The sequence below is a fragment of the Mustelus asterias genome, chromosome 15 (genome assembly GCF_964213995.1).
Source record: "Mustelus asterias chromosome 15, sMusAst1.hap1.1, whole genome shotgun sequence".
Classification (NCBI taxonomy): Eukaryota; Metazoa; Chordata; class Chondrichthyes; order Carcharhiniformes; family Triakidae; genus Mustelus; species Mustelus asterias.
The window spans coordinates 73,275,545-73,303,277 of NC_135815.1; the positions used below are offsets into that span (position 1 = coordinate 73,275,545).

At 44.6% G+C, this 27,733-nt stretch overlaps 1 protein-coding gene across 1 annotated transcript in view; it reads right to left on the reverse strand.

The window, feature by feature from the left end:
* Window positions 1-27,733, reverse strand: part of plg (plasminogen) — a 141,124-nt gene that overhangs the window by 21,875 nt on the left and 91,516 nt on the right. The window contains exons 10-14 of the mRNA XM_078230122.1: window positions 21,099-21,255; window positions 18,158-18,348; window positions 9,587-9,735; window positions 3,494-3,590; window positions 91-211 (exon numbers count right to left, since the gene is read on the reverse strand). Of these exons, the coding sequence (XP_078086248.1) occupies window positions 91-211; window positions 3,494-3,590; window positions 9,587-9,735; window positions 18,158-18,348; window positions 21,099-21,255 (715 nt within the window). The remainder of the gene's footprint in view (window positions 1-90; window positions 212-3,493; window positions 3,591-9,586; window positions 9,736-18,157; window positions 18,349-21,098; window positions 21,256-27,733) is intronic.

Sequence of the window (27,733 nt, forward strand, 5' to 3'; positions counted from 1 at the left end):
TTATGTGGCTGATCTAGTTTGCATTTCTAGTGTGTAACAGAGACCGACAGCATGACTTCACTTTTAACTTACCTAGGAAAGATTTCTTACCTGGTGCGAAGACTAACTTGCCAGGGCCAGGAGTGTGGCTTGGATACACAGCCACCAACAATTCTTCCAAAGCATTTCTTGGGCTCAACAATAGACCTTCCACACTCATTAGGTTGTTGTTCTAGTATCACAAAAAGATCAATTAACTAAATTTTTAATGTGATACTTGTATGCTTTAACTCTTGTGCACAATTTACAGGTTTCTAGTGCTATCTTCTGGTCGTTGATGCCATATGATTTTGGAAGGGGGACCTTTAATATATTTCACTCAGATGATTGAAGACTCCAGACTGGAATTAGTGCTGCAAGTTTCTTCTTCCCAGTGAGATGCAGGATTTCACTGCTTTGTGTTAGTGCAGATTGGGATATAGTATCTAACATTTAACCAATAATGGTCAGTGAGTTCACAGAGTATTAGCATTTAAAATAAATATTGTTCCTTCATGGGGGATGAGAGCATTTCTGGCGAGGCCAGCATTTGTTGCCAATCTCTAACTGCTGTTTGAGCAGATGGTGGTGAGCCTTCTGCTTGAACCACTGAAGGCAACAAAGGCTTGGAGGGGAATTTGCAGGTGGTGGTGTTTCCATGCATTTTCTGCCCTTATCCTTCTAGGTGATAGAGGTCGTTGGGTCAGAAGATGCTGTTGAAAGAACCTTGGTGAGTTGCTGCAGTGCATCTTATAGATAATACAAACTGCTGCCACTGTGGAGGGTGGTGGAGGGAGTGAATGTTTATGGTGGTGGATGGGGTGTTAATCAAGCGGACTGCTTTGTCTTGCTGAGGTTCTTGAAAGTTGTTGGAGCTGCACTCTTCCAGCCAAGTGGAGATTATTACAAATTTTCAGCCATACTACATAATGATCTGTTTTCAATGTTTAATGTTTGCTATTTATTTGTCCTTACTGATTGAATGAGCCTAAGACCATCTATTTATCCTCAAAAATACCCTCCTCTCTCTTTGTCCTTGTGAGTTTATGTGCTTTGCTGCCTTAAGACCATGACTAAGATTTTCAATGGACTGCAGGGTTGGGACCTGGTGCTGGCAGACTTTGAGAATCATGGTCCTGATGTTTTCAGAAAAGTTTCAAACTTTCAAGGGCTGGCAGGTTAGCTTGAATGGGGAATGTGCCTGCCACCAATTAATGGCCCATTAAGCTCCTTAAGGAACTTGTTAAAAGACCGGTCTCTTACTGGATGAGATTTTCAAACATTTTTCTAGCAAACACCAATAGTCTTGTGCATGTCAATGCACAGCTCTTGGGTCTGCTGTGGGACCCGGATAAATCTCTCTTCAGCTGTCTCAATAACAAATCTGTAGAGCTAACTATTTCTGGCAGGAGCATGAGACCTCACCTTATGCAAGGCTGATGTCTGCCTTGTTCATCTCCATGGCCTTCTCAGGAACTGCCTGCTCTGCCTGTAACCCCCAATGTGGCTGCCACTTGCCTTTGCCACAGATGTCAGGCAGGGAACTCTCACCTCCAGCAGGCTCTCAGTGCCTTTCAATGGGTTCCAAGTCTGTTCTTTTAAATTTATTGATCAGATTTGGTACCTCATTTCTCCAAGGACAGGACAATCAATGTAATTAATCAAAGCTTCATGGAATATGTACAACTGACATTAAGATAAATTTATAGTCAATTAATTATATTTTTCAAATCAGAAGAATACTTTGAATAAAATATAGTCCACTTACTTCCCTTTCTCCATTGAAATCCATTGTAAGACAGTGTGGGCAATATTGAACTGGGCATTGTCCACAGGTGTACATTTATATAACTAAGTCGAGTGGACTACCATAATCATTTTATAACAATTCTGTCCTCAGGTGGTCAGTCTAGTTCTAGCATTTGAGATGTTGCTTCCCCCAGTGAGTTAGTTTTCAAGTCAGCCCCCAAGATGAGTGACGAATCTGTTATCATCAGGCAGGTCCATAATTTCAATATACTAACTAGACTTGTAGGTTTAGCAATTTTGGACCATGGTCCTGATGGAGGCAAGAACAGTCAGATCCAGCAGTGCTGGTGATCCAGGGGGACTCCCTCTATCCCATAAGCAAACTTGCTTTTCTCCCTGTGATTGAAACCCCTCCACATGATCCAAAGTCCCTCAACCTCCATCCAAATCTGTTCTGGGACCCTTGCTGTTTGTCATTTTCATAAATGACCTGGATGAGGAAGCGGAGGGATGGGTTGGTGAGTTTGCCGATGACACGAAGGTTGGTGGGGTTGTGGATAGTCTGGAGGGATGTCAGAAGTTACAGAGGGACATAGATAGGATGCAAGACTGGGCGGACAAGTGGCAGATGGACTTCAACCCAGATAAATGCGTAGTGGTCCATTTTGGTAGGTCAAATGGGATGAAGGAGTACAATATAAAGGGAAAGACTCTTAGTACTGTAGAGGATCAGAAGGACCTTGGGGTCCGGGTCCATAGGACTCTAAAATCGGCCCCGCAGGTGGAGGAGGTGGTTAAGAAGGCGTATGGTGTGCTGGCCTTTATCAATCGAGGGATTGAGTTTAGGAGTCCGGGGATAATGATGCAGCTATATAGGACCCTCGTCAGACCCCACTTGGAGTACTGTGCTCAGTTCTGGTCACCTCACTATAGGAAGGATGTAGAAAAGATTGAAAAGGTGCAGAGGAGATTTACAAGGATGTTGCCTGGATTGTGTGGCATGCCTTATGAGGATAGGCTGAGGGAGCTCGGTCTTTTCTCCTTGGAGAGACGAAGGATGAGAGGAGACCTAATAGAGGTGTATAAGATGTTGAGAGGCATAGATCGGGTGGACTCTCAGAGGCTTTTTCCCAGGGTGGAAATGTCTGCTATGAGAGGACACATGTTTAAGGTGCTGGGGGGTAGGTACAGGGGAGATGTTGGGGGTAAGTTTTTCACACAGAGAGTGGTGGGCGAGTGGAATCGGCTGCCGTCAGTAGTGGTGGAGGCGAACTCAACAGGGTCTTTTAAGAGACTCCTGGATGAGTACATGGAGCTTAATAGGATGGAGGGTTATAGATAGGTCTAGAAGGTAGGGACGTGTTCGGCACAACTTGTGGGCCGAAGGGCCTGTTTGTGCTGTAGTTTTTCTATGTTCTAAACATCTGTCTAACTTTGCACTGCTTCCTTCCCGCATTCCAGTAAATCTCAGGGCCAATGTGACTGAAGGAGGATAACTTCTAGTTTTCCCTTCTATGAGAGAGCAGTGGTAGAGCTTCTGACCATATAAATACAGTGAGCAGAAAATACATTTACAGCTATTAGTCTGCAAGGGAAAGTATGACACAGCATTTAGTGTTTAGTATAACACAGTATTTAGTGTTTCAACATTTAAACTAAGGAAACCATCATGCAGAGGTAATTTGTCAAGATTAACACATGTATTTTATGAAGTGTACACACTTACCACATATGGGAATATCATCACAGTAATCAAATGATTTATTGGGATCTGTTGTGTAACACCAAGGGCCATTGACATCTGCATCTGGATTTCTGCAATACTACAATTAAACAAGACATAGAAGAGCAGATATGTAGGCAAATCTTAGAAGTGTAAAAGCAATAAGGTAATGATGGTAAGGGATTTCAACTTCCCAGGTATTAATTGGGATAGGCAAAATGTGAAAGGCTTAGAGGTGCAGAGTTCTTAAAGTACATCCAGAAGAGCTTGTTGAGCCAGCACATAGAAAGTCCTACAAGAGAATGGACGGTACTGGACCTATTCTTAGCGAATGAAGCTGGGCAGGTGGTAGAAGTGTTAGTAGTAGAGCACTTTGGTGATTGACTATAACTTGGTTAAAATCTGAGGCAGTTATGGAAAAGGACAAAGATGGACCAGAGGTTCTGAAATGGGGGAAGGCCAATTTTAATAGGATCAGACAGGATCTTGCCAAAGTAGACTGGGAGCAACTACTCGTAGGAAATTCTACATCAGAGCAATGGAAATCTTTCAAGAAAGAAATAGAGAGTGCATAAAGCCAACATGCTCCTGTCAAAGTAAAGGGTGGGACCATAAAGTCCAGGGAACCCTGGATGTCAAGGGATGTCCAGGATTCAATAAGAAAAAAAAGTGAGGCTTGTAGCAGATACAGGGGGCTTAAAACAGTGGATGTCAGGGGGATCAGTAGGGTAAATATGAGGGGTTATGGGAATAGGGTCTGGGTGGGATTGTGGTCGGTGCAGATTCCATGGGCTGATTGGTCCCCTTCTGCACTGTAGGGACTTTATAAAAAGTGGGCGGCACGGTGGCACAGTGGTTAGCACTGCTGCCTCACAGCTCCAGGGAACCAGGTTCAATTCCCGGCTTGGGTCACTGTCTGTGTGGAGTTTGCATATTCTGCCCGCGTTTGCATGGGTTTCCTCTGGGTGCTCCGGTTTCCTCCCACACTTCAAAGATGTGCAGGTTAGGTTGATTGGCCATGCTAAATTGCCCCTTTGTGTCCTGGGATGTGCATGTTAGAGGGATTAGCAGGGTAAATATGTGGGATTTCAGGGATAGGTCCTGGGAGGGATTGTTATTGGTACAGACTCGATGGGCTGAATGGCCACTTTTGTCATTGTTCTGCCCAACTGACCAGCCTATCTATATCGTCCTGTAATCAAAGGCTTTCCTCCTTGTTATTTACCACACCATCATCTGAGAACTTACTGATTCTGTCCCACATTCATGTCTAGATTATCACAGAATCATAGAAACCCTACAGTACAGAAAGAGGCCATCTGGCCCATCGAGTCTGCACCGATCACAATCCCACCCAGGCCATACCCCCATATCCCTACACATTTACCCACTAATCCCTCTAACCTACGCATCTCAGGACACTAAGGGGCAAATTGAGCATGGCCAATCAACCTGACCTACACACCTTTGGACTGTGAGAGGAAACCGGAGCACTCGGAGGAAGCCCATGCAGACATGGGGAGAACGTGCAAACTCCACACAGTCACCCATGGCCAGAATTGGTGTATGAGGCAACAGTGCTAACCACTGTGCCACCGTGCCGCCCCGTGAGGGGATGCATTTTTGGAGAACTAAGAAACATTAGGCGGCTATGCAGTACAGACGACCAGAAGGACCTTAGGATGCATGTCCAAAGATTTCTGGAGGCAGAAGGGACAGGTAGATAAAGGGTGGAATTTTCCCAAAAAGTGAAGGCATAAAAACTGAAGCGATCCGGACCACAACTGTCCCACATTTAGTGCAATGAAGGAACTCCCACATGAAACACACGGGTATGGAGTACCCAGGTGTGTGACTCGGCTGAACTGACTCACAGCTGTGCACTCTTAAAAAGGGGAAGCTGCATTCAAATGCTCCCTCCTCACCCACAGCCAGTCACACCAGGAGGTTGGCAATGCGGAGAGCAGCACCACGCTTCACAGAGGGAGAGCTCGGAAGGTTTCTGCATGCAGGGGAGGAGAGGCAAGCCATCCTGTACCTTCAAGAGGATAGACGACCCAGGAGCAGGGAAGCAAATGTGGCCTGGGAGGCAGTGGCTGTGGCAGTCTGCCCGCAGCCTGACACTGAGGGCTGGCACCCAATGCTGTAAGATAATTAACTACCCCATCCGAGCTGCAAGGATGAGTGTCCATCTATCTCATCCTCCATCACACCTGGAATGTCCACATTAATCCACTCCTTGACACCCTGTGGCCTTTCAGCATCCCCCCCCCCCCCCCCCCCCCCTGCCCCCAGGCCTGCCAGCCATCAGGCTTTATTGTCTCTTAAAATGAAGGTCACACAGGAGCTGCAGCCAGTCATAGAGGAGCAAGCTTTCAGATACCTCCAAAAAGGTCTGCAACCCTTGCGGTTGAATAATTCAGAAGCCACTTTTTCTACATATACAGTAGAGACGCTGAAGACAGTCAGTTACAGTAACAGTATGCTACAGAAACCAAACAGCACAATTGCTTGTTCTAGTGATTGAGGGTCACAGGCGTTACCTCATGGGTCAAGACTGGTTGAAACAGATAAAATTGGACTGGTTGAAAATACTGAATATTCGGGGTGGAGGTTTTCAAGAACTACTGTGTTTGGGATGAATAAAAGGGGCCAAAGCCAAAATTTATTTGGACCCCAAGGCTACACCTAAATTCTTCCGAGCCCGCTCAGAGTTTTATGTACTCCATCATAAAATAAAAGTGGAGTTAGAAAGATTGGAAGACTTGGGTGTCATAAAACCTGTACAGTTTCCTGAATGGGCTGTACCCAAGGTTTCTATTTTGAAGCCCATATTTTACTGTAAGAATCTGTGGAGATTATAAATTAACTGTAAACCAAGGAACCCAGGTAGATTGATACCCAATTTTGAGATCAAAGATCTCTACACAAAATTAGAGGGGGCCTTAAATACACCAAGTTAGATCTTAGTCACACGTACTAACAGCTGGAGTTAGTTGAAGGGTTGGTCACTATTAGCACCCAGAAAGGGTGATACCAGTACACACATTTACCCTTTGGAGTCTCATCAGCCTGTGCCCATTTTGCAGCGTATGATGGAAAGTTTATTGCAGGGCATTCCCAAAGTAGTGGTGTAGCTGAATGATGTCCTAATTAATGGAGTGTCGCCTGAGAAACACAGGACAAACCTAGAAGAGGTACTAAAAAGATTTAAAGAGGCAGATGTCCATCTAAAATGAGAGAAATGCACTTTCCAGGTGATTAAGTTACATACCTGGGTTTCAGGGTAGACACCAAGGACCTGCATCCCTTTGAGGACAAGGTTAAAGCCATAAAGGTAATACCACAGCCAAAAAATGTCGAAGTTAAAATTGTTCCCAGGAATGGTGAATTATTACGGCAGATTCTTGCAAAAGATGTCTACAACTTCAGCCCCACCACACCAACTTTTGACAAAGTATCAATGATGGAAATCAGAAGAGGCACAAGAAGAGGCATTTGCTAAAGTAAAACAAGCCTAACAGTCGTCAACACTACTAGTACATTTTGATCCAACCAAACATTTGGTGGTTACCTGTAATGCATCACTGCATGGAGTGTTGTTTTTACCAACAAGAAAGCTAACATGGCAAAATTTCCCGAATGCTAGAGTTTGCCTCCATTGTTGCAGCAAGAGTTGTAAATGCAGGATTAATGATGAATGCATAAAGTGAAAATCTACAAGTATTCAATTTCATGCCCGACAAGATGTCGGACAGAATAGAGAGGCCCATCACATTTGAGTCAAGAACCTTATCAGATGCTGAGAAGAAGAATTCTCCAATTGACAAAGAGAGCCTGGAGGTAATTTATGCGGTGAAGAAGTTTCATCCGTATATATATATATGGTAGACATATCACTGTAGTATCAAATCACAAGCTGCTGTTGGGTTTATTCCGAGAGGATAAGCCAGTGCCACCAATCGCTTCCGCAAGCTTGCAGAGATGGGCTTTATTGTTAGTTGCGTACAGCTACTCTTTCCAGCATAGGTTAGGAATGCAAATATCGATCACGGATGCGCTCAGCCGCCTTCCTCTGCTGCAGACAGTACCGTCACCGCCTGTGCTACAAGAAATAGTGTTGGCATTGCACCTATTAGAGACATTGCTGGTCTCAGCTACCCAAATAAAAAGCTGGATCAAAAAGGACACTGTCCTATCCAAAGTTAAGAGGGTGGGGTTGTAAGATTGACATTACAATAAGTCAGAGCAAATCAGACTCTATCTGCAGTGTAGGATGCAGATAACATGCGAGGGTGGCATGTTATTATGGGGGGTTCGTATTTTAGTACCCCCCCCCCCCTCCCCCCATGGGTAAGGCTTTTACTACAGGAGTTGCACGATACGCATCTTGGACAAAGTAGGATGAAAGCACTGGCCCAGAGCTATGCCTGGTGGCCTGGCATTGATAAAGAAATTGAAAGAATGGTCAGCCAGAGTTGTGAAGCCCAGCAGTCGTTACCGCCATGGGAAAATATGCATCCCAGGGACTGTCTTGAGAAAACAACATTCCCATTAGTGGAAGGATCGAGAACCAAAGGACACTGAGTTAAGATTGACAAAAGAAGCAAAAGCTTTTACTAAGCATGTAATTAAAACCTGGAATCTAATGCTCAAGAGAGTGGGATGGAGGCAGATTCAATTTTGGTTTTCAAAAGAAAGTTGAATAAATTATAAAAGAGAAAGCAATTGCAGAACTATAGGTAAGAAAAGACAGGGCTAGGATGGGATGAGTTGCTCTTGCAGTAGTTGGCATGCACACAACAGGCCAAATGACCTCCTTCTGTGCTGTAAACATTCTATGATTGATTATTTCTATTTCCTTATGAATTATAATAGCATGAAAATTATAGGGTGCATAACCAGCATTGTACCCCCGCACCCCCCCGTTGGGAGTGTTGCATCACAGCACGTTCCTCAGGGGCCCTCACATTTGCGTTTTAAGTACAGTCTGTTTATTCATTCAAGGAAATGGGCTTTTCTGGCTAGTCTAGCATTTACTGCCCATCCCTTATTGCCCTTGAGCAGAATGAACCTGCAATTAAAACACATCGTTGCTGGCTTTCCATCCCAACTAAGATACTCTTGGAACAGGAAATACAACTTGAAGGGCAAAAGCAAAGACAGATGCATAATTAGGGAGCGTGCTTCAAAGCTTAGATTTAGTGATCTGTGAAGTATTTTTACCAACAAGAAAACTAACCTGGCAAAGTTTCCCGAATGCCAGAGTTTGCCTCCATTGTTGCAGCAAGAGTTGTAAATGCAGGATTAATGATGGATGCATAAAGTGAAAGTCTACAAGTATTCAATTTCATGCAAAGGTTTCATAGAATATAGATTGCTATACCATAATGACGGGTACTTAACATGAGATTCAAGGAAGAATGAGGCAATTCCTCAACGAAGGATATTAAATATGGAAAGAGCAGGGAGGTGGGAATCAGGCTTTTTGCTCGAGCATGGAGCTAACACACACAATAGGTTGAATGTTCCATTAAGGGGTGACGTGCTGGCACAGTGGTTAGCACTGCTGCCTCACAGTGCCAGGGATGCAGATTTGATTCTGACCTTGGGTGATTGTGTGGAGTTTACACATTCTCCCCATGTCTGTGTAGATTTCTCTGGGTGTTTTCCATTTCCTCCCACAGTCCAAAGATATGTAAGTTAGGTGGATTGGCCATGCTAAATTGCCCTTTACCGTCCAAAGATGTGGGGATTAGCGGGATAAATGTGTGGGGTTACAGGGCTAAGGCAGGAGGTGAGCCTGACTCTATTGGAGAGTCGGTGTGGACTTGATGGGCTGCGTAGCCTCCTTCTATACTGTAGGGATTCTATGATTCTATAATCAGGTGATCTACTTTGCACTCTTCTATAATCTTTTTTCACAGTTTCTTCTCTGTTGCCCTCTTGCCCCTTTGTACAATTCTGCATGGAGGGGCATTCTACAAGTACAAGGAGGCTTCTATGATGGAAAGGATAGGCCAATTTTGAACAAATTAAATACAATCTTTTATTACAGCTGAGGACCTGTTTCAGCAGGCTACTCAGTCAACTCACATTTTCCTCCAGTCCAGCTTCAGGGTGTGTATCAGGAGTGAAGTCTCTATGAAAATGGGGAGTCATTGCTGACCAATTTTGGCATGTCCTGCCACTGGATGTGGTTGATTTTGTCCCACGATATTTCACTCCATTACCTACTTGGCAATCTGGCAAGATATAATTAGCAAAGGAGAAATATGACTTTCATCTCTATCAATGCAGCATTTTTGAGACAAGGGGTTGATTTTTTTAATTTAAAAGAGCATAAATCAGAGCAATGTGGAACTGCAGATACAATCTCAGATTGAGCTCAGATGACAAGGGAAGCAAAAATCAGAACACAAGTTACAACAGACCAGTTTGTTCATTTATGGTGGATAACCAAATATTTGATTTAATTTATTATTGTCACATGTATTGATATACAGTGAAAAATCTTGTTTCTTGCACACTACACAGACAAAGCATACTGCTCAAAGAGTACATAGGGGAGCAGGAAAGGAGAGCTTATAGAATGTAGTGTTACAGTCATAGCTAGGGTCAACAGCTAAGACCAGGAGCAGGTTATATGTTTTCCTTGCAGTTGGAAATGAGGCATCCTTGGGAATTCTAAAATGAGGGAATAGACAATACAAACACACCAATTGGGAACTAGATTTTGCTACTCAGCCCTTCAAACCTGCTCCACCATTCAATAAGATCACAGCTGATCTGATTGTAACCTTAATCTTAACCCTACCCCCAATAGCCTTTCAACCTTGGCTTATCAATTGGTCAATTTGCTGATGACACAAAGATAGGCAGGATAGTAAGATGTGAAGAGGACAGAAGGAGGTTACGAAAGGTATATAGATTGGTTAACTGAGTGGACAAAGATCTAGCAAATGGAGTATAAAGTGGGCAAATGTGAAATTGTCCATTTTAGCAGGAAATTTTTTTTAAAAGTATATTAATGGCAAGAATATGAGATGCAGAGGGATCTGGATGTCTGGCTTATCAAGACTCTATCTAGCCCTGCCTTTAAATATTCAAAGACTCTGCTTCCAGTCCCTTTTGAGAAAGGGAATTCAAAAGAATCACGACTCTTTGGGATTTATTTTCTGTCTTAAATGGGCAACCCCAAACACCTAATTCTAGATTCTCCCACAGGAGGAAACATCCTCTCCACATTCACCCTGTCAAAGCCCTCAGAATCTTACATGCTTTGATCAAGTCATCTCTTACTCTTCTGAATTCCAGTGGCTACAAGCCTAGCCTGTCTACCTTTGTAAGAAAATGCGCCCATTCCAGGCATTAGTTTAATAAACCTTCTCTGAACTGCTTCTAAAGCATTGACATCCTTCTTTAAATAAGGAGACCAACACTGCACAGAGGACTCCAAATTTGGTCTCACCAATGGCCTGTTTAATTGAAGCATTACCTCTCTATTCTTGTATTTAATTCCCCTTGCAAAAAACAATAACATTCTATTAGCTTTCTTAATTACTTGCTATACCTGCATGCTAACCTTTTCCAAGCCATCCAGATCCCCCTGCATCTCACAGCTCTGCAATCACTTGCCATTTAGATAATATAATTATTTTCATTTTTCCTGCTAAAATGGACAATTTCACATTTTCCCACCTAATACTTAAGAGAGATGAGATAGCACTGGAAAGGGTGCAGAGGCAATTTACCGGGATGTTGCCTGGGCTGGGGAATTTAGTTATGAAGAGAGATTGTACAGACTGGGGTTGATTTCCTTGGAACAGAGGAAACTGCGGGGAGGGACATGATTGAGATGTATAAAATCATGAGGGGAATAGTTAAAGTAGACAGGAAGAAACTTTTCCCTTGGCGGAGGGATCAGTGACCAGGAGGCATGGATTTATGGTTAGGGGCAGGTGATTTAAAGGGATATGAGGAAAAACTTTTTTTGCACAAAGAACAAAGAACAGGACAGCACAGGAACAGGCTGTTCAGCCTACCAAGTCTGTGCTGACACATGCCTCTCTAATCTAATATTTCCTTGCCTCTACGTGTCCATATCTCTCTATTCCCTGCCTATCCATGTATCTATCCAGATGCTTCTTGAACGTTGTTACAGAATCTGCTTCCACCACCTCCCCCGGCAGTGCGTTCCAGGCCTTCACCACTCTCTGTGTGAAAAACTTGCCCATTACATCTCTTTTAAACTTCCCCCTCTCACTTTCAACTTATGACCCCAAGTAATTGACCTTTCGACTCTGGGAAAAAGACTGACTATCCATTTATTCAAGCCGGTCATAATCTTGTAAACCTCTATCAGGTCCCCTCTCATCCTTTGACGCTCCAATGAAAACAAACCAAATTTGTTCAACTTTTCTTCATAGTTCATATCCTCCAAACCAGGCAGCATCCCAGTAAATCTTTTCTGCACCCTTTCCAATGCATCAACATCCTTCCGGTTGTGTGGCGACCAGAATTGTCCACAATACTCCAAATGCTAACCAAAGTCTTATACAGCTGCAACATGATTTTCCAATTCCTATACTCAACGTCCTGACCTCTGAAGGCCAGCATGCCATATGCCTTCTTGAACACCTTGTCCACCTGAGTTGCCACCTTCAGGGAACTGTGAATCTGCACACCTAGATCCCTCTGTATGCTAATATTTCTAAAGGCTCTACCATCTATTGTACACTTTCCTTTTGCAGTTGACCTTCCAAATCGCATCACCTCACATTTGTCCGAGTTAAATTTCATCTGCCATCTTCGGCTCAGGTCTCCAGCCGATTTATATCCTGTATCCTCTGACAGTCCTCCTCACTATCCGCTACTTCCTCAATTTTTGTTTCATGTGCAAATTTACTAATCAGGTCGCCTACATTTTTCTCCAAATCATTTATATATATATTACAAACAACAGAGGCCCCAGCACTGATCCTTGTGGAACATAGTTTGTCACAGACTTCTAGTTAGAAATGTACCCTTCCACTGCTACTCTCTGCTTTCTATGTCCAAGTAAGAAGTTTAACAACACCAGGTTAAAGTCCAACAGGTTTATTTGGTAGCAAAAGCCACACAAGCTTTCGAAGCTCTAAGCCCCTTCTTCAGGTGAGTGGGAATTCTGTTCACAAACAGAGCTTATAAAGACACAGACTCAATTTACATGAATAATGGTTGGAATGCGAATACTTACAACGAATCAAGTCTTTAAGAAACAAAACAATGGGAGTGGAGAGAGCATCAAGACAGGCTAAAAAGATGTGTATTGTCTCCAGACAAGACAGCCAGTGAAACTCTGCAGGTCCACGCAACTGTGGGAGTTACAAATAGTGTGACATGAACCCAATATCCCGGTTGAGGCCGTCCTCGTGTGTGCGGAACTTGGCTATCAGTTTCTGCTCAGCGACTCTGCGCTGTCGTGTGTCGCGAAGGCTGCCTTGGAGAACGCTTACCCGAATATCAGAGGCCGAATGCCCGTGACCGCTGAAGTGCTCCCCAACAGGAAGAGAACAGTCTTGCCTGGTGATTGTCGAGCGGTGTAACTATGCAGACGCTGCGACAGCGGATGAATGAACACCGCTCGACAATCACCAGGCAAGACTGTTCTCTTCCTGTTGGGGAGCACTTCAGCGGTCACGGGCATTCGGCCTCTGATATTTGGGTAAGCGTTCTCCAAGGCGGCCTTCGCGACACACGACAGCGCAGAGTCGCTGAGCAGAAACTGATAGCCAAGTTCCGCACACACGAGGACGGCCTCAACCGGGATATTGGGTTCATGTCACACTATTTGTAACTCCCACAGTTGCGTGGACCTGCAGAGTTTCACTGGCTGTCTTGTCTGGAGACAATACACATCTTTTTAGCCTGTCTTGATGCTCTCTCCACTCCCATTGTTTTGTTTCTTAAAGACTTGATTAGTTGTAAGTATTCGCATTCCAACCATTATTCATGTAAATTGAGTCTGTGTCTTTATAAGCTCTGTTTGTGAACAGAATTCCCACTCACCTGAAGAAGGGGCTTAGAGCTTCGAAAGCTTGTGTGGCTTTTGCTACCAAATAAACCTGTTGGACTTTAACCTGGTGTTGTTAAACTTCTTACTGTGTTTACCCCAGTCCAACGCCGGCATCTCCACATCATGACTTCTATGTCCAAGCCAGTTTTGTATCTATCTTGCCAGCTCACCTCGGGATCCCATATGACTTCACCTTCTGTAGCAGCCTACCATGAAGAATCTTATCAAAGGCTTTACTAAAGTCCATGTATACAACATCCACTGCCCTGCCCTAGTCAATTTTTCTTGTCACTTCCTCAAAGAGCTCAATCAAGCTTGTGAGACATGACCTCCCCTTCACAAAACCATGCTGCCTATCGCTAATAAGCCTATTCTCTTCCAGATGTGACTACATCCTGTCTCTAAGAATCTATTCCAATAATTTCCCCACCACTGATGTAAGGCTCACAGGCCTGTAATTTCCCAGATTGTCTCTTCTGCCCTTCTTAAACAGAGGAACAATGTTAGCTACTCTCCAATCCTTTGGTACCTCGCCCATAGCTAAAGAGGATACAAAGATTTTGGCCAAGGCCTCAGCAATTTCTTCCCTCACCTCTCTCAATATTCTGGTATAGATCCTATCTGGCCCTGGGGACTTGTCACCTTAATGTTTTTTAAAATCTCCAATACCACCTCCCTTTTTATCCCAATATGCCCTAGAATGTCATTATCCTCCTTTCTACACTCACCATTCACTACATCCTTTTCCTACTGATGCAAAGTACTCATTAAGGACCTCATCTGGCTCCAAACAGAAATTCCCTCCACTGTCCTTGAGTGGACCTACCCTTTCCTTAGCTACCCTCTTCCTCCTTATATACGCATAAAAAGCCTTGGAATTTTCCTTAATCCTGTCTGCCAAGGACATTTCATGGCCCCTTTTAGCCCTCCTAAGTCCCTGTTTAAGCTCTTTCCTGCTATCTTTGTATTCCTCAAGAGCCTTATCCGTTTTCAATTTCCTGAAATTTATGTATGCCGCCTCCTTTTTCACTAAGCTCACAATCTCTCTTGTCACCAGGGTTCCCGAATCTTACCATCTTTATCCTTGGGACATACTTGTCCTGAATTGTTAACAACTGACTTTTAAAAGATACCCACATATCGGATGTGGATTTACCCTCAAACAGCCACCCCCAGTCTACATTCCCCAGATCCTGCCTTATACTGTCATAGTTAGCCTTCCCCCAGTTTAATACTTTCACTCTAGGACTACTTCTTTTCTCCAAGTATCTTGAAACTGATAGAACTGTGATCACTATTCCCAAAATGGTCCCCCACTGAAACATCAATTTTCCAGAACCAGGTCTAAGATAGCCCCTTCCTGAGTTGGGCTATCTCCATATTACCTCAAGAAGCACTCTTGGACACACAGAACAAACTCTGCCCCGTCCAAGCCCCTAGCACTAAAGGAATCCCAGTCTATATTGGGTAAGTTAAAATCAACTATCACAACAACCCTGTTGTTTTTACATCTTCCCATATCAGTTCCCCCACTTCACTCTGGCTGTTGGGAGGTCTGTAGTACAACCCCAACTGCTCATGTTCCTGAACTCTACCCATATGGCCTCCCTGCATGATCCCATCAAGGTGTCCTTCCTCTGTATAGCTGTGACACTCTCCCTAATCAGTCAAGCAACACCCCCACCTCTTTTGTCACCCTCTCTATCTCGCCTGAAGCATCTAAATCCTGGAATGCTAAGCTGCCAGTCTTGCCCTTCTTTCATCCAAGTCACCATAATTGGCACAATATCGTAATTCCATGTCGTAATCCAAGCTTTAAATTCATTTGCCTTACCTGTCATACTCCTTGCGTTAAAGCAAACACACCTCAGACCATCTAGTGCCATCATGTTTTGTGCACTCTCCCTGTATTTTACTTCTCTTAGTCTTACTGGACCCATTCACTGAGTTCTCCACAGTTTCTGTACTCTCTGACCTACTGCTGTGGATTCCACCCCTCTGCCTTATTAGTTTAAATCCACAAAAGTTGATGGGAGTCTGAAACTCACTGAAAGACTGGTGGAGGCAGAGATCGTTATCACTTTTAAGAAGTACTTAGATGTTCATTTGTGATGCCAAAGCATACAAGGCTGGCCAAGTGATGAGAAATGGGATTAGAATAATTAGGTGGTTTGCCTTTGACTGGTGCAGATATGATGGGCCGAAGGGCCTTTTTCTGTGCTGTATACCTCAGTGACTCTATAATATTGTACAGTGTCTGCTCTAATTGTAACATTAGTTAGTGGAATGATCCCTTAAAATTGAATTCATTTTTACTTTCTCAACAATTGATTAAGTCCTTCATAAGAGGTTAGTGGGCAAAGCTAAAGAACATAGGATGGGTGTAATGTATTGGCATGGATTGAGAATTGGTTGTCAGAGAGTGGGAATAAATGGATCTTCTTCTGAGTGGCAGGCAGTGACTAGTGGGATACCACAGGGATCAGTGCTTGGACCCCAGCTATTGATGATATATATAAATGACCTGGATGAGGGAACCAAATGTAACATTTCCAAGTTTGCTGACGTCACAAAACTGGGTTGAATTGTGAGGAAGATGCAAGGAGGCTTCAACGTGATTTAGACAAGTTGAGTGGGAAAACACATGGCAGACATAGTACAAGGTGGCTAAATGTGAAGTTATACACTTTGGTGTAAAGAACAGAAATGGAGGTGGGGGGGGGGAATTCTCCCGTCCCGACCACTCCGGGAATCGTTGAGGGCGGGAAGCAGATCACGCAAAGGTCCATTGACCTCTGGCGGGATTCTCCGTTTTTGGGGCGAGCGCGGCCGGAGAATCCCAGCCCAAAAAGTATTATTTAAATAATGATATATTAGGAAGTGTGGATGTACAAAGGAATCCAGTTGTTCTTGTACATCAGTCAGTGAAAGTGGAGAGGCAGGTGCAGCAGGCAATTGGGAAGGTCGTTGGTATGTTGGCCTTCATTTCAAAGGGATTTGAGTTCAGAAGTAGGGATGTCTTACAGGAGTTATACAGGGCTTTGGTGAGACCACACCTGGAATATTGCATGCAGTTTTGGCCTCCCTATCTGAGAAAGAGTATACTTGCAATAGAGGGAGTGCAGCAATAGGTTCACTAAACTGATAACGTGGTTGGTGGGATTGTCCTCTGAGGAGAGATTGCTTCAGCCGGGCCTGTATTCACTGAAATCTAGAAGGATGAGAGGAGATTTGCTTGAAATATACAAAATTCTAATAGGGCTAGATAGACTAGTTGCAGGGAAGATGTTTTCCCTGTTTGGGGAATCTTGAACCAGGAGGACACAGTCTCAGGATACTGGGTAGACCCTTTAAGATTGAAATGAGGAAAAATTTCTTCACTCAAAGGATAGTGAACCTGTGGAATTCTCTACCACAGAAGGCTGTGAAGGCCAAGTCACTGAATGTATTCAAGAAAGAGATAATTTTTTAGATTTTAATGGCATCAAGGGGTACGGGGACAAAGCATGAATATGGCATTGGACCATAATCATATTGAATAGCGGAGCAGGCTCAAAGCGCAGAATGGCCTACTCCTGCTCCTAGTTTCTGTGTTTCTAATTTTACTAATTCAGACCCAATATAGTACTGAAATGGGACAGATTTTTGTCATAGTTTGGGAACTATAAGTTGGACCATTTTCTGCCATCTGGAAAAACAGATGTCTGGCCATTTGTTTTACCTGCTTCTGTTCATAGAGTTGCTTTATGGCTTCATTATGAATGCATGCTGAACTCCAAAGATAGCTAATGGGCTCAGCCCTGTAGGCAATGTTTACACCGTTGCATGGGTAGTGCTAACTTTGTTTGATTTGACAGCTTTATGAGGATGTAATAAGTTATTAATTATTTGATGCAGCTATGGCTACAGGAAATGTTGGTAAGGGTTCCTTGAGAGAGGATGGAGATAATAAAAAGGTATGGAAGGGACATGGGGGTATTGCAAGGGGTATAGAATGGGCATAGGGTATGGGAAGGACTATGAAAGGACATGGGGGTAATGGAAGGGATATGGAAGGGACATGGGGAATGTAAGGGGACATGGAGATGGTATGGGAAATATGATGAAGCAGAGAGTGGGTACGGTGTTTCTGAAGTGGAATGGGATGAGCACGGGCAATTATAAGGGGTCTTGGGGATATGAGGGAGCATTGGCAAGATTCTTTAAACTTACCTGTAAGAAGGTTCCCAGCTCCACAGAAGGCTGCCCCCAACATTACAAACTGGTTTATCTAGCAGGGTTCCCACAGCCTTCAGGAACACAGCTACCTGCACAAAATTAGAACTTCCGGTAGGGATTTAAATGATGAACCAGAGTCACTCTAAGTGAATGTCAGGTCACAACCCACCATGATTCCTGCCCTAACAAAAATATAGGATGGCAGGAATCATACTGGAAATTTAAAAATGTCTTCCATTTTACCCTTCCCATGTAGATTTATGTTGGTCAGCTTAGCAAGTGTTCATATTAATTGTCTTTTCAACAAATTCTACAATGCTTCATCTAATATAGTATCAATGCTTTTGTAATAACTAGATGTATTCATGCCCAGTGAAGTCACTCCTAATTACCTGGTTGACCATTAGATGTTTGCGATATTTCAACACCTTCCCCAAGTATAGGAACGATCGTAGTGGACTGAGGTTTTAAGATGTCACACTTTGAAACCCTGCAGTATTCCCATCGAAGTGAAGGATCAGTTGTGTAGCACCAAGGTGCCTTATCCTGATCAGGATTTCTGCAATGATTGTAAGCCAGTCCCCTGTAGATTGAAAGTGAAAACATCAACAATTATTCAGGGCTATATTTTGGGTGAATCATTTCTATTTTTGCCCTAGAGAGAAGCCTTTAGGTCTTGTAATGGTGTTTATCTTGCAAGATTGAGTATTTCTTTGGCATCACACTAAAGATGGTTCTGTTACCGAAGCTGTTTGATATCTAGGAATAATTACCAGATCTAACATTTATCCATAAAAAAAGAAATTAGGATTGTTACGGGGAAATGATTACATAGTGCAAATATCAATGGACCAGTGAACCAGATCCCACGCTGATGTTCTGGGGACAAGTGTTCAAGTCCCACCACGGCAGCTGGTGAAATCTAATTTTGATAAAAAACCTGGAATTGAAAAGGCTACATTGAAAATCTCTGTCCTCATTCACGGTTGGGATTCTGGTGCCGCTGAAAGTGAATGGAGTTTTGGCTGGAAATTGCAGAGGGATGGCTACAGACAAGATCGGAGAATCATGCCCTAGTCTCAGTAATGGTGATCATGAAGCCATTGTTGATTGTTGTCAAAACCCATCTGGACACTATTCCTCCTTTAGGGAAGGAAGTCTGCCATCCTTAACTGATCTGGCCTGCATGTGACTCCAGACCAACCGCAATATAGTTGACTCTAAACTGCCTTCCGAAATGGTGTGGCAAGCCACTCGGCTCGAGGGCAGCTTTGGATGGACAACAAATGCTGGCCTGACCAGTGATACCCACATCCCATGAAAAACAATAGCTGTCAAAATTCAGAGTATAATAACATGGTTCTGAAGCACTGTCATGTAAAGTTTTAAACAACTATTATGAAATAAAGTAGTAGGCTAGATACAAAGTTTAAAAAAAAAATTGATACAGAGACTGGGGTAAAGGCACTAGAATGAGGGAGACCAGAGGGTTTGGGGAAATGGAGTGGGGAAACAAGAAAGCAGAAACAAAAACACAAGAAAGGAAATAATGAGATCACGAGAGAAAAGAAGAACGTACAAGAGATAGAAAGTAAGATAATACAGAGAGTTGTTGAGAAAGGCAGGCAGTGGAATTCTTTAGAACACTCAATATAATGGATGGAATTCTCCCAAAACATTTCTGAGTGTTGTCCCCAGTGAAAAATGATGTGGAGATGCCGGCGTTGGACTGGGGTAAGCACAGTAAGAAGTCTTACAACACCAGGTTAAAGTCCAACAGGTTTATTTGGCAGCACAAGCTTTCGGAGCGCAGCCCCTTCACCTGATAAAGGGGTAGTGCTCCGAAAGCTTGTGCTGCCAAATAAACCTTGTTGGACTTTAACCTGGTGTTGTGAGACTTCTCCCAGTGGAAAAACCAGTGAGATTCCCATTGGTGGTTTGGTGTAATTCAGTTTGCAATTCATCCACACACACACAAATTGTTTTGAAGCCTGAGGAGATTCTCACTGAATTCATCCACACTTAGAAATTATTTTGGAGTGGGAACCTAAAGACGCCTGACAGGCTGGCTCCTCGGAGATCGAGGTGCCATTTTTAACAGGTGCCTTGATCTCCGGACAACCCAACACACCCTTCCGCCTCCGCCCCCCCCTCCCTCCCCCCCCCCCCCCATTTGCTGGCTAAGACCGTCCTCCTCCCAAGAGAGTGACACCCCAATATGGGGTCACAAAATGCACCCACTTCAAGTCCCCCCCCACTTTGGCACTGCCACCCTGGTAGTAAGGCAGTGTCAACCTGGTAGTACCAGATAGGCATTGCCAAGTTGGCACTACCAGGGTGCTGGGTTGGTGCCAGGATACTACCCAGTCATTTCCCTGACCATCCAGGGGCTTCACTAGCCTCTGAGCCCCACGGTGTGGCCATCATGGCTGGTGTCTGTTTGTGGAGACCAGTAGTGATTTGTGCCGGGTTCCCGCTGTGCCCGAGGGTCAGAGAATTGCAGGAACCAGGAGAATCTGGCTCCAATCAACTATGCATATTTAAATGACTATATAAATACACTAATCTGCTTCACACCCTTACTGAGTATGAACCTGATTACGTCAGGGCGCAGGGGCTGGGAGAATCCAAAAAAGGTTCTTGCCGGTGCTAACCATGCTATGGCCCCTCACCTGCAATTCTCCGGCCCTAATGCGACTTGTGCATGAGCGTGCAGGGCCACAGAATCACGGCCATTGATCATAATGATGGAATATTTATGTGCAATCATTTGCTACACTAGTATTATTGGAGTCTTCACACAATTTTTCCTGCTTTTGAAGTTCATTTGAGGAGTACTCTAGGCGAACACATTATTACACTGTGCCAGCTATACTGATTTTGGCTTGTTAATGATGAAATGCCATTAAAGAAATTGTGCACATTTGTAGCATTCTCATCTCTGACTTAGCAGGTTGTGAGTTCAAATCCCACTTCAGTGATTCAAGCGTGTACTGAAGGAACCCTACACTATCAGAGATACCATCCTTCAGATTAAACATAAAACCAAGGCCCTTCTTCCTTCAAATTTCCCATGGCATATTTTTGAAGAGCAAAAGAGTTCTCCCTGTTGAACTGGACAATTCATCAACCAACATCACTAACACAGATTATCTGTCAGTGTCTTATTGTGAGACCTCACTGCACAAATTAGCTGTTTCTTACACTTCAAAAGTACTTCATTGGTTGTAAAGTGCTTTCAGTATGTCTTGATGCCATGGAAAGGACTTTTTAATTGGAAGTCTTTCTTTGGGCCTGTGATCAGCTAGGTATAAAATCAATCTATATACATACGCGTTAGGAAAATTGCGTGAGGTTTTCTTATGTTTATGTGGTGTCATGGAATCCCATTCCTGGCATCTTTTTCCTGAGAGTGTCATGGATGTCGTCCCGCGATAGCTATAACCATTTCCATTATAGCAATCAGTAGGTCCACCTTCATTTGTTGGCACTGAAACGTAAACAGCATAGAAGATTTTGAAGAACATTTTGATATAAAAAAACCTCAATCTAGTATTATTTACCAGTATTCCTTGTTAATTTGCTGTTTGCAGTAATTGTAGTTTTGTCATTAATCATCGTCATTTTTTTGTCATTAATGGAACGTTTCACACACATGAGGACGGCCTCAACCGGGATCTTGGGTTCATGTCACACTATCTGTAATCCCCAATTACAGATCTGTAATTGCCTGGGCTTGCAAAATCTCATTAACTGTCCCAGCTGGAGACAATACACACCTCTTTAACCTGTGCTTAACCCGCTCTCCATTCACATTGTCTGTACCTTTAAGACTTGATTACCTGTAAAGACTCGCATTCCAACTATTATTTTGTAAATTGAGTTTGTGTCTTTATATGCCCTGTTTGTGAACAGAACTCCCACTCACCTGATGAAGGAGCAGCGCTCTGAAAGCTTATGGCTTGTGCTACCAAATAAACCTGTTGGACTTCAACCTGGTGTTATGAGACTTCTTACCCTAGTCCAACGCCAGCATCTCCACATCATAACTACAAGATAGACAGGAAGTCACCGGAAAATCTGGACTAAATTGTAAATAATTCTTGCCTTAGAGTCAGAGGGTTTGTGGTTCAAATTCCACATAATCTGGGCTGCCATTTCAGTGCAATATTGGTAGAGTGTTGCATTACTGGAAATGCTTTCCTGCAGATCAAACTAAGTTTGCTCTCTCAGGTGGATATAAAAGATGAGATGGATTTATTTGGTGAAAAGCAGTAAAGTGCCCCTTTGTGCCCTGGTTAATATTTATCCCTCAACCAACATCATTAATGCAAATTTTCTTGTCGCTATCATGTTACTGTTTGTGGGAGCTTGCAGTGATCAAATTGGTTGCAGTTTCCTAAGCTATAACACTTCATTTGCTGTAAAATACTTTGTGACTTTGAATTGGTAAAAAGAGCAACATAAATGTATCCAAAATATTGTTATTCTCTAATGTCCACAATAATTTACCATGCATTTAAGTTGATAAAACTGTTAAAGCACATAGGATCCTTGGCTTTATATGTAAAGGATCTCGGGAGTAATGGTCATCCTTTATCCCATGAATATGTATAGATTTTATAAGGAAATATCTATTGCAAAATTTTCCCCTAAAAATTCTAAGTGCAGAATATTCCTGTTCCACCCGCCACAGGAATCATAGTGGGCGGGACACAGACCACACAAAGATCCGTTGTCCTCAGGTGGGATTTTCCGGTTTTGGGGCAAGTCTGGCTGGAAAATCCCGCCCTAAGTGTCACAAAAGTCTGAAAACTGGAATGTTTCACTCTGATTTTTCAATGAGCTACCCCACGCAATTTTCCCCCACACTGTCATTTTTTTTGGCAGTAGGGAGTTTCACGCCGGTAAGGGGGGGAGGGGGGAGAGCGGAGACTAAGCTCACCAGAGAAGCAGGCTGCAGACTGCTACACATGCGCCCTTATTTCCCACAAGTATATGGGAGACCTGTCAACCACCACCCTCCCACAGACCCTGATCTCTAACCCCCCCGCCCAATCGGCACTACTAGCCCCCACCTCCGATGTAGAAATTCTCCTTCCCTCCCTTCCTACTGACCTACCCATCCCCTGTCTGGCTCTGCCCTCTACTGGCCACACCCCCACCACGAGCTGCCTCCTCCTCAGACCCCGTGGGCAGTGCCAGGCAGCAATGCTAGCTCTGCCCTGCCTACCCGCCTCCAGTCCCGCCGGTGAGGCCATCAAGTCTCTGCTGGTGGGGATCATCTGTGATCCTCGCTGGTGAGGACCTCCACCAGCGAGGTCGGAGAACTAAGTGAGCTCAGACGATTCCGTCCCAGGCTCACGAATAATATTACAATGAGGTTATAAATATTTAAATGAGCCTTGCACCCTTCCTGGGCGTGAGGTTGATTATGTCAGAAAAAATGCCTGGGAAGATCGCGACTGGCCGACTGCCGCGATTCCCATTTTTAGCCTCTTGCTGAAATTTCCCACCCCACCACACTAATCGGCTTGCACAGCAGGGTGGGAAACTGTGACCGTAATCTTTCTTTTAAATGGAGACAAGAAGCCTTCAAAAATGGTCACCAAAAGCCCTCAACTGTTGTGTTTGTCAAGCTTCTAGAAAGCTCCAAGTAGATTGCAAATAGATCTACCAAGACATTTGAAATTCGAGCAGATTTCCGCAAAGGTAAACAGAAATTCAGAAACACTGGCTTTGGAGATGTGAATTACTCTTTCCTGCATCACCAAACCTGGAAGAATTGGAGCTGTTCAGATTGATGGACAATACATTTAAAAGGTTACTTACCTCATGGGTGGATTTTGCACTGTGTTGCAGTGGGTGTGAAGAGTGGATGGAGGTCGCCCGTATCAAGGGTGCTTCCTCTGCTGAATTTTTAGGCTCTTGGGCTCTTTAGTGAAAACAAAAATAAGGGGCGATCCACAACGTCACGCTCAGAGTGGAGTGCTCGATTTAAAAAAGAATAAAAATAGAACCTCCCCCATGTCCCAAATGGAACACACCCCCACCCCATCAGGTCAAGAGACCACCCTTCCAACCTCCCCACCGTGGAACCCCTAACACAGACATTGAACAACCCCCCCCCCACACACACACACAATACCCCCTATCCCATGTAACAGTTGCCTCCTCCACCCATCCTCCAGCACTTAGGGGCTGTACTCAGCTGTTCAAGTGGGTTCTGTGCACCTGTGTCAGTTGCACATCATGGGGAACGTGTTGTGTTTATGTTGGCGTGCCCTCACGCCAACATGAATGGACAATTAAACGTGGGAAGATTGTCTGCTGTAAAGGCCTGATAATTATATTTTAATATATTATGGGGTGGCGATGGCCTCATGGTACTATTGCTCAACTATTAACCCAGAAACCCAGAAAATGTTCTGGGGACCTGGGTTCGGCAGATGGTGGAATTTGAAGTCCCCCTGGAATTAAGAGCCTACTAATGACCATGAAATCATTGTCGATTGTCGGACAAACCCACCTGGTTCACTAATGTCTTTTTGGGAAGGAAATCTGCCATCCATACCTGATCTGGCCTATATGTGACTCCAAAGCCACAGCAATGTGGTTGACTCTCAACTGCCCTCTGAAATGGCCTAGCAAGCCACTCAGTTGTATCAATCGCTGCAAAGCATCAACAAAGAAATGAAACCAGACGGACCATTTGGCATCGATCAAGGCACCGGAAAAGACAGCGGCAAAACAAATAGCCCTGACGACCCTGCAAAGTCCTCCTTACTAACATCTGGGGGTTAGTGCCAAAATTGGGAGAGCTGTCTCACAGACTAATCAAGTAACAGCCTGATATAGTCTTTCTCACAGAATCATACCTTACAGATAACACCCCAGGTACCACCATTGTCATCCCTGGATATGTACTGTCTCACTGGCAGGACAGACCCAGCAGAGGTGGCCGTACAGTGGTATACAGCCAGGAGGGGGTTGCCCTGGGAGTCCTTAACATCGACTCTGCACCCCATAAAGTCTCATGGCTTCAGGTTAAACATGGGCAAGGAAACCTCTTACTGGTTACCACGTACCATCCTCCTTCGGCTGATGAATCAGTATTCCTCCATGTTGAACAACAGTTGGAGGAAGCACTGAGGGTGGCAGGGGCGAAAAATGTACTCTGGGTGGGGGATTTCAATGTCTACCACCAAAAGAGGCTCGGCAGCAGCCCGACTGATCGAGTTGATTGGGTCCTAAAGGATATAATTGCTAGACTGGGTCTGCAGCAAGTGGTGAAAGAACCAATAAGAGGAAAAAACATACTTGTCCTCATCCTTACCAATCTGCTGGCTGCAGATGCATCTGCCCATGACAGTATCGGTAAGAGTGACCACTGCACAGTCCTCGTGGAGACGAAGTCCCACCTTCTGATTGAGAATAATCTCCATTGTGTTGTGTGGCAATATTACTGTGCTAAATGGAACAAACTTCAAACAGATTTAGTAACTCAAGACTGGGCATCCATGAGGCACTGTGGGCCATCAACAGCAGCAGAACTGCACTCCAGCGCAATCAGCAACCTCATGGCCCGGCATATCCCCCATTCAACCATTACCATCAGGCCAGGGGATCAACCCTGGTTCAATGGAGAGTGCAGGAAGGCATGCCAGGAGCAATACCAGGCATACCTAAAAATGAGGTGTCAACTTGGTGAAGCTACCAAACAGGACTACTTACATGCCAAATGGCATAAACAGCAAGTGATAGACAGAGCTAAGTGACTCCACAGCTAACGGATCAAATCTAAGCTCTGCAGTCCTTCCACATCCAGTCATGAATAGTGGTGGACAATAAAAACAACTCCCTGGAGGAGGAGGCTCCACATCCTCAATAATGGAGGAGCCCAGCACGACAGTGCAAAAGATAAGGTTGAAGCATTCACAGCAATCTTCAGTCAGAAGTGCCGAGTGGATGATCCATCTTGGCCTCCTCCAGTGGTCGCCAGCATCTCAGATGCCAGCTTCCAGCCAATTCGATACACTCCACGTGATATCAAGAAACGGTTGGAGGCACTGGATACTGCAAAAGTAATGGGCCCTGATAACATTCCGGCAATAGTACTGAAGACCTGTGCTCCAGAACTTGCTGCTCCCCTGGCCAAGCTCTTCCAGTGCAGTTCCAACACTGGCATCTACCCAACAATGTGGAAAATTGCCCAGGTATGTCCTGTGACCACGACACCACACAACCCTGCCACAGCAACCACTGCAAGACGTGCCGGATCATCGACACGGATGCCATCATCTCACGTGAGAACACCATCTACCAGGTACACGGTACCTACTCTTGCAACTCAGCCAACGTTGTCTACCTGATACGCTGCAGGAAAGGATGTCCCGAGGCATGGTACATTGGGGAAACCATGCAGACGCTATGACAACGGATGAATGAACACCGCTCGACAATCACCAGGCAAGACTGTTCTCTTCCTGTGGGGGAGCACTTCAGCAGTCACGGGCATTCAGCCTTGGATCTTCAGGTAAGCGTTCTCCAAGGCGGCCTTCACGACACACGACAGCACAGAGTCGCTGAGCAGAAACTGATAGCCAAGTTCCGCACACATGAGGACGGCCTAAACCGGGATGTTGGATTTATGTCACATTATCAGTAACCCCCACAGCTTGCCTCCTGGGCTTGTAGAATCTCACGAGCTGTTCTGTCTGGAGACAATACACATCTCTTTAACCTGTGTTGAATGCTCCCTCCACCCACATTGTCTGTACCTTTAAGACCTGGCTGGCTGTAGAGATTCGCATTCCAATTAGTATTCTGTAACTTGATTTCTGTGTCTGTGCACTGTTTGAGAGCACATTTCCACTCCATCTGACGAAGGAGCAGTGCTCCGAAAGCTTATGGTGTTTGCTACAAAATAAACCTGTTGGACTTTAACCTGGTGTTGTGAGACTTCTTATTGTGTTTACCCCAGTCCAACTTCACATCATGACTACCATCGACACCGCAAACTGCCGGCTCCAAGTGGAGAGGATCTCCAAGAAGATCGTGCATATCGACACAGACATCAAGTTTCTACAAACATGCAAGAAAGCAGACAAGATACCGAAAGGACTACGGATCACGAACCCACTCAGGTCAACCTTTAACACAGACTACGCTGAGAGACTTTGCCGTCACACCTCTCTCACCCTCCTCAAACACCTCATACACCAACTGTACAGCAAACGCCGCAGCCTGGAAACCAAGATCGTATCCATATTCTCAACTTGCGCTCAGGACGCAGACCAGCTGCGAAACTCTGCCAAGCAGACGAGACAAAGGAACTACACCAGCTACATGCACACCAAGAACAGGAAACTTGAGAAACTCGGCATCACCACCAGCAGCAACTAGCCTCCCCCGGTACCACAGTAGAAAACAGTACCACTGCAGGAAAGTCCATTGTCAACTGATCGGACTACACACTTCAGCCAGATGAAATCGAAGTTCTCAGCCGAGGGCTCAACTTTTGCCCCACGACCAAAATAGACCCCATCAGTCTCGCAGCGGACACAGAGGAATTCATCAGGCGAATGAGGCTGTGGGAGTTCTTCCACAAACCCCAAGAGGCCAACAGCGAACACAATGAGACAGCTAATGAACCGGAACAGCCGACAGAGAGATCCGCAGTGCAACCGAAGAGGAAAGAGTCGAATTGGACTCCTCCGGAAGGCCGCTGCCCTCGACTTGACATGTATGCCCAAGCCATCAGGAGGTGCGTCAACACCAAATTCATCAGCCGCACTCACAAGACAGTACCGAACATCACCCAAGCACAACGCAACGCCATCCACGCTCTCAAGACCAACCGCAACATTGTCATCAAACCAGCAGACAAAGGAGGGGCCATCGTCATACTGAACAGAACGGATTACTGCAAAGAAGTGTACCGACAACTGAACAACGAGGAACATTAC